General features: G+C 39.0%; 1 protein-coding gene across 3 annotated transcripts in view; it reads left to right on the forward strand.

Annotated features, from left to right (window-relative positions):
* Window positions 1–14,198, forward strand: part of LOC128225560 (pregnancy zone protein-like) — a 39,991-nt gene that overhangs the window by 3,674 nt on the left and 22,119 nt on the right. For all 3 annotated transcript variants that reach the window (XM_052935425.1, XM_052935423.1, XM_052935424.1), the window contains exons 3-14: window positions 1,733–1,980; window positions 2,414–2,486; window positions 5,752–5,874; window positions 6,207–6,291; window positions 6,518–6,635; window positions 7,001–7,115; window positions 7,777–7,892; window positions 9,039–9,218; window positions 9,458–9,682; window positions 11,823–11,937; window positions 13,168–13,371; window positions 13,507–13,658. In XM_052935425.1, coding sequence (XP_052791385.1) covers window positions 1,733–1,980; window positions 2,414–2,486; window positions 5,752–5,874; window positions 6,207–6,291; window positions 6,518–6,635; window positions 7,001–7,115; window positions 7,777–7,892; window positions 9,039–9,218; window positions 9,458–9,682; window positions 11,823–11,937; window positions 13,168–13,371; window positions 13,507–13,658 — 1,754 coding nt within the window. The remainder of the gene's footprint in view (window positions 1–1,732; window positions 1,981–2,413; window positions 2,487–5,751; window positions 5,875–6,206; window positions 6,292–6,517; window positions 6,636–7,000; window positions 7,116–7,776; window positions 7,893–9,038; window positions 9,219–9,457; window positions 9,683–11,822; window positions 11,938–13,167; window positions 13,372–13,506; window positions 13,659–14,198) is intronic.

A 14,198-nucleotide genomic window follows, 5' to 3' on the forward strand; every position in this document is an offset into this window, starting at 1 on the left:
AACGGACACCTGATATAGCTCCAAAAGTGATAAATCGATAAGCGTTTGATTTCGACACATAGAAAGTTTTCTATCATTTTTTTGTAATTTATGGTTATATATTTGTCAAAATCGAAGAGTTTCGAATAACTTGATCCTGTGCAATGTACGACTATGATGGAAATGTGTCTCCTCTTTTGTATAATAGCCCAATTCTCTCCGAAAGTTGCATGATCACTCACAAATGTTCATTTATGTGTTACAATTTCAAACATTAATCAACAAATTGAAAATAAGAATAAAAACTGAATCGAGCAATTTTATTGTAATTACATTATTTAGTAATGTGTAAGATATCAATACGATATGTTTTGTTGTTACGGAGATATTCATACCTTTTGATGCCCTGGCGGCGTAATGGGAATAAATGAAGCAAATAAATAACTGCACAGGGGATAGCTATTAAGTGGACTGAGGATAGTAACGATGTATTAAGACTATGATAATTATTACGGCCATTTACATATACCCGAGCTCGAGGGAAATTGTTTTATTTTTTCCATATCGAGGGATGAGAGCAAACAAAATGTTGCTGTTTTTTTTGTATTTGTATGCACTTAAAACTGTTTCATTCATACAGGTTAGTTAACCATGACGTGTTTTTCACAAGCATCAACGTTCGAGTCGCAAATATCTAAATATTTGAAATACGCCGGTAATCTGATATATATATATATATATATAGTATTGCGTTGTAAATTAAGTAGGTACGTTTTTGCACACAGAAAATAATCAGTAAGGAATGAGGTATTGTGATCAAATTTGGAACACGTGAAGCTTTTTTCTTAGCTTGGGTTGATGTTGCTATTACTTAAAACAGAATAATGGTTTATGCTCGTTCGCTTCAGTGAGAAAGTATGTATTGTGACCAACCCTGATATTTAAGCAGCTTGCATATATACGTTCATTTAGGAGAGCATGGATCAAACTCATTGTTAACTTAAGTTGCTCAATAATTTCTTATCAAATTGTACTCTCACTTTTTGCAGATTATTTGAAAGTTCGAAAAAGACCAACATGTATATTATATATTAACAGTGTTACTATCAGTTTTTGTCCCATTTTACATGTTATCACCATGACACATTTCTCAACTTTGAAACTATCCCCAGTACATAATACGGCTATCCCCAGTACAGTACTGTGAACATTTCTTTCTAAGGGCATATCTTTCACAGTTTAAAAGTAACATTGCCAGTTCTTACAATAAAACTAGTTGAACGTATGCTTGTGAAATCCATCGATTAAGATTTTTTATTTATTCGATTTATTTCCTAAAAATAACAATATTTGTCGAAATTCTGTAAGTTTTGAGGTGATCATCTCACAATTGAAGAAACGATTTTCGAAGTCTGCTAAAACGTAAGCACTTTAAAGTATACCATAGGCCAAATTTAGCATGCAGCTATTAGTTCAAACAGTTGTTTCATTTGTGGGTACGGTAGATAAGCGTTAACACAGCAAGATCTTACCTCTGGTAAAGAAAAACAACTGCATAATAGTCAGTTTACTTATCACTTCTTGAGCTATATCCGGTGTCCGTTCCCACTAAGTGCTCATATGACACTGTAGTGAGTTACGGTTTATAACATTAAGGTACATTTGTACTCTGCATAATGGAACATAAAACCATTTTGTCACAAAGGCCGTTAATACTTATGCAATATTTACTAGTTTTATATTTTTTTTCTAGATCGAATGTATTTCTGTCAGAAGTTTGATGCCCCCAAGGAAGGGCGATCTTACATAGCAACTGTCAACATTACCCTTAACAACGGAAACTCACAGGAGCTATTTGGAATGTCCCAAACCGTTGTAGTGGTCGCCCCATCTCCGTCCATCACACTAATACAGACGGACAAACCAATCTACAAGCCGGGCGAAACAGTCAGAGTCCGTGTCGTTACCATGGATACTGAACTTGTACCCAACCGATTTTTCGTGAGTTTTTTATGTACAGTGTAACAAAATTGATAACCCGTGACATGCATTTTCGCCCCTCCCCTAGACGCATTTCCGCTTTCTAATAACGGTATCGATACATGTTTTAATGCCTAGTAGATGACGATAGAACAAAAAAGGGAAGACGGGGCGAAAGATTGGCGGTACGAAAATGCGACAATGGCATCTTTAAATGCGATTTTCGGGCGACCGTTAGGCGCAGTTTCGTATTTTCGCCACAATATGTGGCGATTTGTTTATACTTATTTTCCTATTTTTGTTGCGAAATTGCAAAAACACGAAATGGCAGGAAAAAGCCACCATAGTTGAGTAAGGCTACTTGTGTATTTATTGAAAAGCCGATTATAAAAAAAGATTGACGAATAATTTGACGAACACATGGTCGAATAACAAAAATAATTTCTGATTTTAGTACCCGGAAATCACCATTGAGACTCCCGACGGTCTTCGGGTAATGCAATGGAACGATATCCAGACAGAGTCAGGTAAGTGCTTGGACAACATGTTTCTACTTTTTGTTAAAAGGTATTCATTTCAATAAATTACACAACTCGAACGTATTGGGATCCTTCATACAGTTTGTAAAATGTGTTTATTATTTGTCAGTTAGCTGTAACCTCGTAGCCTTTTTTTATAAACGTTTGCGTTCCATTACCAAGTTGATTTTATTGTTGATGTTCAGAACTGATGTTTGTTCCAAAGCTCAGGGACACTAATGACAGTTTGTTTAAATTATTTTCTAAAATATGTATTTGAAAACTCCAGGCTGTCTTAGGCCTCAATGCTTGGTATTGGGTAACAAAGCTTTTCATTTATATACCTACGCATGAACCTAATAGATGTGCTTGTAAGACTGGGGGTTTGGTATTGTAACGGTCCGCTGTAGGCAGATGGACGTAGTATAACATTCCGTTATAGAAGGAAGTACGTTCATAGTACGTTGATGTACTTGTTTGGTAATATGCAAATTAGCAAAGCCCTTGCTCCGTGTGGATTGAGAATTTACTGTATATAAAGACCAGTGGATCCCTTTAGGGTCGAGCATGAAGGGATCTGTTGCGTCTTTGACGACACGCGTTATAAATGGTGGCTGCGGCGGGATGATGACATCTGCCGGAACGGTGATGCCTTTCACATAAGATTCCAAGATCAAGACTCGGACGCGAGTCTTTTCGGGGTGGGGGTGAAGGGAGAAATGTAACGATCCGCCGTATGCGTTTATAGTATAACATTTCGTTATAGACGGAAGTACGTTCACAGTACGTTGATGTACTTGTTTGGTAATATGCAAATTAGCAAAGCCCTGGCTCCGTGTGGATTGAGAATTTATATATATTTATGTATATAAAGACCAGTCGACCCCTTCAGGGCTGAGCATGCTTTTGTCTGAAGGGATCTGTTGCGTCTTTGACGTCGTACGTAACAGTATCATGACCATCACTCAGCTACATACTATTGAGTCTTAGAGATATGCATGTTATGCGTAGCATGACTTTCACGCATTTACATACTATTGAGACCGTGAGAAATGCGTGTAATACTGGGGGTTATGTAGCATGACCGTCACTTACCTACATACCAGTGAGATGTGCTTGTAATGCCTGGGGTTTGGGTACCATGATCTTCACTTACCTACATACTAGTGAGCCTGAGAGATATGTGTGTAATGCGTAGGGTTATGTAGCATGACTTTCACCTACCTACATACCAGTGAGATGTGCTTGTAATGCCTGGGGGTTGGGTACCATGATCTTCACTTACCTACATACCAGTAAGATGTGCTTGCAATGCTTGGGGGTTGGGTACCATGATCTTCACTTACCTACATACCAGTAAGATGTGCTTGTAATGCCTGGGTGTTGGGTACCATGATCTTCACTTACCTACATACTATTGCACCTGAGAGATATGTGTGTAATGCGTAGGGTTATGTAGCATGACCGTCACTTACCTACATACCAGCGAGATGTGCTTGTAATGCCTGGGTGTTGGGTACCATGATCTTCACTTACATACATACTATTGCACCTGAGAGATATGTGTGTAATGCGTGGGGTTATGTAGCATGACCGTCACTTACCTACATACCAGCAAGATGTGCTTGTAATGCCTGGGTGTTGGGTACCATGATCTTTACTTACCTACATACCAGTAAGATGTGCTTGTAATGCTTGGGGGTTGGGTACCATGATCTTCACTTACCTACATACCAGTAAGATGTGCTTGTAATGCCTGGGGGTTGGGTACCATGATCTTCACTTACCTACATACTATTGCACCTGAGAGATATGTGTGTAATGCGTAGGGTTATGTAGCATGACCGTCACTTACCTACATACCAGCGTGATGTGCTTGTAATGCCTGGGTGTTGGGTACCATGATCTTCACTTACATACATACTATTGCACCTGAGAGATATGTGTGTAATGCGTAGGGTTATGTAGCATGACCGTCACTTACCTACATACCAGCAAGATGTGCTTGTAATGCCTGGGTGTTGGGTACCATGATCTTCACTTACATACATACTATTGCACCTGAGAGATATGTGTGTAATGCGTAGGGTTATGTAGCATGACCGTCACTTACCTACATACCAGCGTGATGTGCTTGTAATGCCTGGGTGTTGGGTACCATGATCTTCACTTACCTACATACTATTGCACCTGAGAGATATGTGTGTAATGCGTGGGGTTTTGTAGCATGACCGTCACTTACCTACATACCAGCGAGATGTGCTTGTAATGCCTGGGTGTTGGGTACCATGATCTTCACTTACCTACATACTATTGAGCCTGAGAGATATGTGTGTAATGCGTAGGGTTATGTAGCATGACCGTCACTTACCTACATACCAGCGAGATGTGCTTGTAATGCCTGGGTGTTGGGTACCATGATCTTCACTTACATACATACTATTGCACCTGAGAGATATGTGTGTAATGCGTAGGGTTATGTAGCATGACCGTCACTTACCTACATACCAGCGAGATGTGCTTGTAATGCCTGGGTGTTGGGTACCATGACCTTCACCTACCTACATACTATTGAGCCTGATAGATATGTTTTAATGCAGGGAGTCGGCTCTATGACATTCACTTACATGCATACCATTGAACTTGAGAAATATGCATGTAATGTTGGGGGTTATGAACCATGACATTCATTCACCTACATACTATTAAGCCCGTGATATATGCTTGTAATGCCTCTGTGTTCGGTACCATAACCTTAACTTACATTTATACTATTGAACTTAAGAGATAGACTTGTAATGCCTCTGTGTTCGGTACCATAACCTTAACTTACATTTATACTATTGAACTTAAGAGATAGACTTGTAATGCCTGTGTGTTCGGTACCATGACCTTCACTCACATACATACTATTAAGCCTGAGAGATATGCTTGTAATGCTGGGGGTTACGTACTGTGACATTCTTTCATATATATACTATTGAACCTGAGATATATACTTGTAATGCCTGGGGGTTTGGTATCATGGCCTACTCTCATATGTATACTTTTGAAACTGAGATATTTGCTGCTTTGTCTTTGGATTGGGAACCAAGACCTTCACTCACACGCATTCTACATGTATTTAGCCTGAGATATTTGCTTGTAATGCTGGGGATTGGGTATTATGACTTTCACTTACCTACTTACTATTTATACTGAGAGATTTGCTTGTAATGCCTGGGGGTTGGGTACCATGACCTTTACTCACCTACATACTCTTGGTTGATTTTAGGCTTGGTGACTCTAGAGATGCCACTGAGCTCAGACCCCGTTCTCGGGGATTGGAATATCAAAGTCGTAAGTGAAGATAAGACAAAAGCCAGTGAGGAACAGACGTTCAAGGTCGACGAATACGGTTGGTATTTTTTTTTTTTGGGGGGGGGGCAAGACACATTGTGGACAAGTTTAGTGCAGTGCTGTATTTCCTTTGCTATTTTTCCTAACAACATTTGCATATACGATTGCTTTGGTATGTTTGAAACTCTTTGAACTCGCCTTTTGTAACATTTTTAAAAGATCTTATTGAAACAGTTCTCTCTAATGAAAGTATTGTGTTTTATTTTTTTAAAGCATATGATTTAAATCCCCTCTTCTTTTAATCAAATGTAACATTTGCATACGGATTTATGATCTAGACGTTGTTTGATTACTGCCATAGTCTTACTCTTCTGATTACGTGCATTTCAGTGTTACCAAAGTTTGAGGTGACTGTTACCCCACCCTCCTACTTGTTACCGACCAACAAAAAGGTTTCAGGAACGGTCTGCGCCAAGTAGGTTTCTTATTTATACCAAATTGTGTGCAGATAATGCAGCCTTTTATTTAATTCTGTATTGAAATTTTGAAACAGACTGATAATACTTGACATGACATTGACATGATGCCGTACAACTCTGATATAAAATGTTCATAACTGTCAAACCAACGAGGAGATCAACTAGCCTGTTATAATACATAAAATGGCATATAATTTATAATGAATTTTACATTATTTCTAGATACACATATGGGAAGAACGTACAGGGTACACTGCGTCTGGAGGCGTGCTTCAGGTCATGGTATTGGATCAGGCCTAAGAGTGACGAGTTACGACCCTGCGCTGTTATCATTGCCGATGTAGGTTCCAGGCTAGACAAACAATGAATGTGTACCATCAGTTTTGTCGTGGTATACACGATTTTTTTTTGATTTTAAAACTTATCTCTGTATTACAAAGGCCGGTCCTAGCAGGTAAACAATCAATGTAATAAACGGTTGAAAAACCTGGAAATAGTTCGTTTCCATGCGAAAGTACAACACTCCAAATAAAAGCATTCGACACATATTATATGAAGGCACTTTAATCACGATCCATAATCTAATAATGGACATTACAATGTTAACATGTGAGCATGAGAGCTTATATTAATACCCTTTTGCTACCATCATTGCTCTTCTTGTCATTTCTGCCCCCGCGTCATAACTTACTTATTCACACTTAGATTGACGGCTGTTATGAATTCCACATTGATGCGGATGAGCTACGATTGGGGGAATCACGTTTTTCCTCCTACGGCCGACTGACGCTTCAAGCTAACGTCACAGAGGATGGCACAGGTACGTCCGATAGCAATGTCAGTTAATTAACTCCGTAGCTTTAAGCGCTCACCATGTAATGACTACCATAACAACAACAACAAAACAATAGGGTGTTTCAAACTTTAATCTTACTCCTCCACTTTTATTAATATATGGAGTCTTTATTTACAGGTAAAGTGCTTTGATTCTTTATAGGTGATATGTTTTGATGTGTAACAAATCTTTATAAAGAACTGGTTTGTTTCGACGTGTACCGACTCTTTATTAACTGGTTTGTTTCGACGTGTAACGACTCTTTATTAACTGGTTTGTTTCGACGTGTACCGACTCTTTATTAACTGGTGATACGTTTTGACGTGTACCGACTCTTTATTAACTGGTGATACGTTTTGACGTGTACCGACTCTTTATTAACTGGTGATACGTTTTGACGTGTACCGACTCTTTATATTTAGGTGATATGGTAGGACGTATAACGATTTTTTATTTACAGGTTTTATGCTTTGACGTTTACCAACTGTTTATTAGCAGGTGATATGTTTAAGGTGTTTGTCCAATCATTTATACAGAGGGTTGTTTGTTTTAACTGTCTTTTAACTGGTTCCGTATATACTGACTCTCTATTTTTGTTTGATCAGCGTTTGGCCGTCAGATATTGTAATGGTTTTCGTTTCTTTAGGTGTGGAACTGTACGGTGAGAGTGACGGACCTTCTATGTCGATGAACGTTCTTACTCTGGCTATTGAGGACGACTCAGATGGGTTTTTCAAGCCTGGCTTCCCCTACAGGGGCAGGGTAAACTAGATTATTGGGTCTTAAACATATAACAATGGTGTAACGTAATAAACAGGTTTCACAAAGTGAAACGTGGATATATGAATGACGTACGTCGTTGTGCCTCTATGGTGCAAAATCACCAATTGCACGGCATTCTTTTAGTTAGGGTTGACACATTTTGTCCAAATTTTGTAAAGATGAAAAGGTAATGGAGACCTTTCATAGAATTGCATTTAGGGTCAAGGTTAAGGTCGCTGTTTCTTAAAACAGAACAAAATGGTGCTGAATTGCTTTAGAATAGGTTGACATATTGTGGCCAAACTTTGTATATAAGAAAAGTTTATGGAAAACTTTCATGAGATGGTGTTTTGGGCCCATTGGGTCCATGTCACTGTTTCTTAAGTAAAAAAATCAGTTGGTACAAAAGACTTTACTTGGGTTAAATATTGCAACCAAACTTAGTATTTAGGTAGACATTACACAGACCTTTCATGCGATTGTGACTGGGGCCCAAAGGTCAGGGTAATTGTTTCTAAAAAAGAAAATTGGTTGGTACAAAATAACGTAAGTAAGCTTAACATATTGTGACCCACTTTTGTATATAGGAACAGTTTATGGAGATAATTTATGTGATTGCGTTTTGGGGTATCTGAGGTCAAGGTCAATGCCACTTTACTTAAAATAGAAAAAAAAATTGAACAACATTAGTCAAGGTTGACATATTGTGACCAATTTTGGTATCTAGGAAGTGTTTATGGATACCTTTCCTGGTGTCCATGGGGTCAAGGTCACTGTTAATAAAAATAGAGAAGAAATTGAATCTCACAACGAAAGCTGAAGTTCTTCAGTCAATCATTTAAAACCTGGTTTGTCGCATTGCCGCGTTTCTTGTTTGAGTATTAAACTTATGAATTTGGATACGCAGATTTTAAGCACATTTTAGTCATTCGTTCATCTTAATATAGTGTTTCATATTGTGTTTCTATATGCACATTCGAAGTTATAGCAATTTACTAAATTATTAAGGGAATCTTCTTCAGCAATAAGTTACGATTGTTCACAAATAAGAAACTATTATAAATAAGCTAGATGTCTAGCGCCTCTGACTGCCTGACAATGTAGGGCACTTAAAATTATAACTGTAAGTTAATGCTTATGTTAAAGGTTGTCGTAACTAACCCTGATGGTACTCCTGCCCCTGGCGAGCTGATTCAAGTCACTCTTCAGAACCGCGGCTGGAAAGAGGACTACTACTGGCAGGCAAACTTCACCTCGGATGTCAACGGAATCGTCCATTTTGCAATATCTGAGCTGAACGATGCAGGGGGAGAATACTATCTAGAGGTTTGGGTTCATGCAATGCCTTTTTCGGCTGTCATTACAAATAAATATTCCTTTTTTATTTCTTAGTAAATATCAGACAAAGAGAGTTAAACATTTATGTTTTTGCAATTCATGTAAATGTTATGTTTGCGTTTTAATATTTGGACTTAAAGGCTTAGGTTTTGGTGATTCAGATACCTCAAATAGAGAAGTACATTAAATAGACTAAATATATTTCGTCGATGTCAATTTATAACTAGGCGGAAGCGGTAGTTTATAGTGACGACTGGCGCTACACAAGTGACACGTATTTCTACCGGACATGGACGTCTGGCGCATACAAGACACTCTCCCAATGGTACTCGCCCTCCAACAGTTTTATATTCATTCCGGAAGTGACGGAAACGACGCCTTGCGATGGCACTTCGGAAATTGACGTTTATTACACGGCGATGGAAGGAGAAGATTACCGGTTTACAGTGACAGTATGAATATGTTATAGCATTAAAGTTAAATATTGCTTTGTAAGATTATTTCTCTGTTTTATGTTGTTCTCGTGTTACCACTGTAGGGGAACGGACACCGGATATAGCTCAAAAAGTGATAAATCGATAAGCGTTTGATTTTGACACATGGAGAGTTTTCTTTTTTTTTGTATTTTATGGTTATATATTTATCAAAATCAAAGAGATTCAAATAACTTGACCCTGTGCAATATACGACTACGATGGAAATCTGTCTCTCTTGCATAACAGCCCAACTCTCGCCAAAAGTTGCATGATCTCTCAAAAATGTTCATTCATGTGGTACGATTTCAAACATTAATCAACAAATTGAAAATAAGAATAAAAACTGACTCGAGCGATTTCATTGTAATTACATTATCTAGTAATGTGTAAGATATCAATACGATATGTTTTGTTGTTACGGAGATATTCATACCTTTTGATGCCCTGGCGGTGTTCTGGGGATATATGAAGCAAATAAATAACTGCACAGGGAATAGCTATTAAGTGGACTGAGGATAGTAACGATGTAATTAGAATAACGAGACTGTTATAATGATAACGGCCATTTACCTATACGCGAGCTCGAGGGAAATTGTTTGATGTTGTCCATATCGAGGGATGCGGGTAAACAAAATGTTGCTGTTTTTGTATCTGTATGCACTTAAAACTGATTCATTGATATAGATTAGTTAACCATGACGTTTTTTCACAAGCATCAACGTTTGAGTCGCAAATATCTAAATATTTTAAATACGCCGGTAATCTGATTTATTGAGGAACACAAAACATATGGCCGTAGAATTTATTTGGTGTTTGCTATTCGTATATATAGTATGGCTTTGTAAATCAAGTAGGTACGTTTTTGCACACAGAAAGTCATCAGAAGGGAATGAGATATTGTGATCAAATTTGGAACTCGTGAAGCGTTTTTCTAAGCTTGGGTCGATGTTGCTATTAGTAAGAACAGAATAATGGTCTCTTCTCGTTCACTTCAGTGAGAAAGTATGTATTGTGACCAACCCTGATATTTAAGCAGCTTGCATATATATGTTCATTTAGGAGAGCATGGATCAATTTCATTGTTAACTTAAGTTTGCTCAATAATTTCTCATCAAATTGTACTCTAACTTTTTGCAGATTATTTGAAGTTTCGAAAAGGACATACATATATTGTATATTAACAGTGTTTCTATCAATTTTTGTCCCATTTTACTGTTATAACCAGGACACATTTCTCAACTATCCTCAGTACATAATACGGCTATCCCCAGTACAGAACTGTGAACATTTCTAAGGGCATATCTTTAACAGTTTAAAAGTAACATTGCCAGTTCTTACAATAGAAATAGTTGAGATTATGCTTGTGAAATCCATCGATTCAGATTTTTTTCTTTATTAGGTATATTTTCTAAAAATAACAATATTTGTCGAAACTCTGTAAGTTTTGAGGTGATCATCTCAGATTTGAAGAAACATTTTTCCAGGTCAGCTTAATCGTAAGCACTTTAATGTGTACCATAGGACAAATTTAGCATTCAGCTATTAGGTCAAACACTTGTTTCATTTTTGGGTACGGTAGATAAGAGTTAACACATCAAGATTTTACCTCTGGTAAAAAACAACTGCATATTTGTCTGTTTACTGATCACTTTTCGAGCTATATCCGGTGCCCGTTCCCACACAGTGGTTGCGGTCAATGCCATTAATACAGACAGACCAGAACCTTATATCATATCGCTTTGCAATCTGAATACATCATCCCTTTTAATTTACGACGGTAAAGAATGTTGTGTATACCTTCAACAATTGAAGTTTGTATATGTAGCGTTTCAAAAGTTTGTATTTATTCACGGCAAGTTTGTTTCTGATTTTAAATGTCGAATATGTTTTTTTCTTATGAGACCAAAGCGTTACAGCTATACATTTATTATCAAAAGAGAAATGTACTGTATTCAACATCATCATTAACATTACGCCTGACTTGAAATAATTACTTTCCACCAAATCCAGGCAACTGGATGAAGATTCATATTCCTTCAAAGTACATGTACGAATTTTCTGGCTTCAACATTGGTGTTGAGTGCCATTATTTATTCTAGCCCTCTACTTCCCTTAGGTTCTCTCCAACAAAATGTGGCTCAGCACAGAGGAAATCGCACAGACGTTTGATGGGACCTCCGCCATCATCGCGGGCCTCAAGCCTTCTGAGATCCTCAAGAAATACAAGACAGGTCAGGATCATGAATGAGAGTGTGCATGGGATTTGTGTGGGTTGGTTGTTTGTTGGTGGATTGTGTGTGGGGGTTCTGTGTGGGATGGTTCTGTGTATGTGGGGGGTCTGTTTGGGTGGCCTCTGTGAGCGGGGTTCTGTGTGGCTGTGTTCTGTGTGGGGGTGTCTGTGTGGGTGGGTTCTGTGTCGGTGGGTTCTGTGTGGGTGAGTTCGGTGTGTGTGGGGGGGACTCTGTGTAGGGTTGTTGTGTGTGGGTGGGTTCTGTGTGTGTGTGTGTGTGGAGGGGGAGGGTTTTGTTTGTGAGCTGTGTGTGTGTGTGAGGGGGGGGGGGGGTCAGTATGGGTGGGTTCTGTGTGGGTGGGCTGTGTGTGGGTGGGTGGGGGGTTCTGTGTTGGTAGGTTCTGTGTGGGTGGGTTCTGTTTGGGTGGGTTGTGTCTGAGTGGGCTGTGTGTGTTTGGGTTCTGTGTGGGTGGGTTGTGTCAGAATGGGCTGTGTGTGGGTGGGTTCTGTGTTTGTGGGTTATGTGTTTGTGGGGTCGCTTGTGTCTGAGTGTGCTCTGTTTGGGCAGGCTGTGTGTAGGTAGCCTGTGTGTGGGTGGGTTGTGTGTGGGTTGGTTGTGTTTGGGTAGGTTGTGTGTAGGTGAGCTATGTGTGAGTGGGTTGTGTCTGAGTGGGCTGTGTGTGGTTGGTTTCTGTTTGGGTGGATGGTGTGTAGGTGAGGGGTGTGTGAGTGGGTTGTGTGTGGGTGGGTTGTGTCTGGATGGGCTGTTTGTGGGTGGGCTGAGTGTGGGTGGGCTGAGTGTGTGGGTGGGTTGTGTGTGGGTAGGGTGTGTCTGGGTGGGTTGTGTGTGGGTGGGTTGTGTGTAAGTGATCTGTGTCTGGGTGGGTTGTGTTTGGGTGGGTTGTGGGATATGTGTGTGGGGGGGAGTTGTGTCTAGTTGGGCTAAGTGTGATTTGGTTGTCATCGAGTAGGGTGTGTGTGGGGGGGTTGTGTGTGGGTATGTGTGTGAGGTTATTTAATCATGTTTAGGAAACATGTGCGTGTTGGTGCGGTATCCCAGTTCGTCGCCGTAGTACGTATAGGGTTTTGTTTCACGACGCATCATTCTTGTTATCAACGCGTACATGCATCAATGTATAAAAATAGCAGACAAGTTAGAATTATGTTGTCGTTAATCCAAATCTATCTAACATACATAAATTTAAAACCAGATCCACACATTTGTTTTTAGAACAAACCGAGTACTACCCACTTCCTCCTCTACCGGATATATACTATGACGGACAGGAAGATTCATCAGATTCATTAGATGATGTCGGGGCCGAAAACATGCCCATAGAAAACACAACCATGGTTCATGAAGTTCCGGTAGTCGAGGAAACCATTGTTCCGGAAGTTGCTCATACTCTCGGCGAATCAGAGCAACCGATGCCTGGTATGATATCCATGTAGAGAGTTCATACGATATTGTTAATAAATAATATTATATTAGACGTCTATTGCAATATTATTTTTCTTTTATTGTTAATAAAGCAAAGCAAAAACACGCGCCACTTGATTATTATTTCAGAAAAGAAAGCTATAGGACATTTCAAACTACGACTTCCGGTTTCGGATGAAATGACACCGGAAGCAACCGTGCTTTTGTACTACATGAGGTCGGATTATGAGATCGTTGCCGCGACGACCACTATCAAGGTCCAGAAATGCTTCAGGAATAAGGTAGGTTTTATAGAATGTCCTCTTGTGAATGGATGTTTTTATACATTATTAATGTTAAGTATGGTCCAAGCAATGTTAAGCCAATCAGTTCATTGTTTCCACGCACATCTCCAAAAAATAAGGAAGGCATCATTTTATTTTTTCTATTTTCTATTTTTCGGGAATTTCTGTTCCAGTTCCAAATATATCAGGGTATATCACGATTAAATAAAAAACATTTTTTTTTAGTAAAACTCGAAGAATAATTCCACACTACGGCAAAAAGGAGTGTAGGATGGGGGATAAAAAAATAGGTCGGTCGGGTTAGTGGTAAAGCCTAAGATATGGATGTGCTTGAACGATACGCCCAGGACACGTGGGTAGTAGACATGGGTACATAAAATGATAGAATAACTGAAACTTTGGACAATGATGTGGTTTATAGGTTGTTTTACAAAATATGCGGCGATTTGAGTAAACCCAATCTGAATGGCGAAAACTTTAAATTCTTGCTTTTGTTGTATTCAATATGCAACCGTCAATTACAACCACGCCCCCACC

This window comes from Mya arenaria, chromosome 3 (genome assembly GCF_026914265.1).
Source record: "Mya arenaria isolate MELC-2E11 chromosome 3, ASM2691426v1".
Lineage (NCBI taxonomy): Eukaryota > Metazoa > Mollusca > Bivalvia > Myida > Myidae > Mya > Mya arenaria.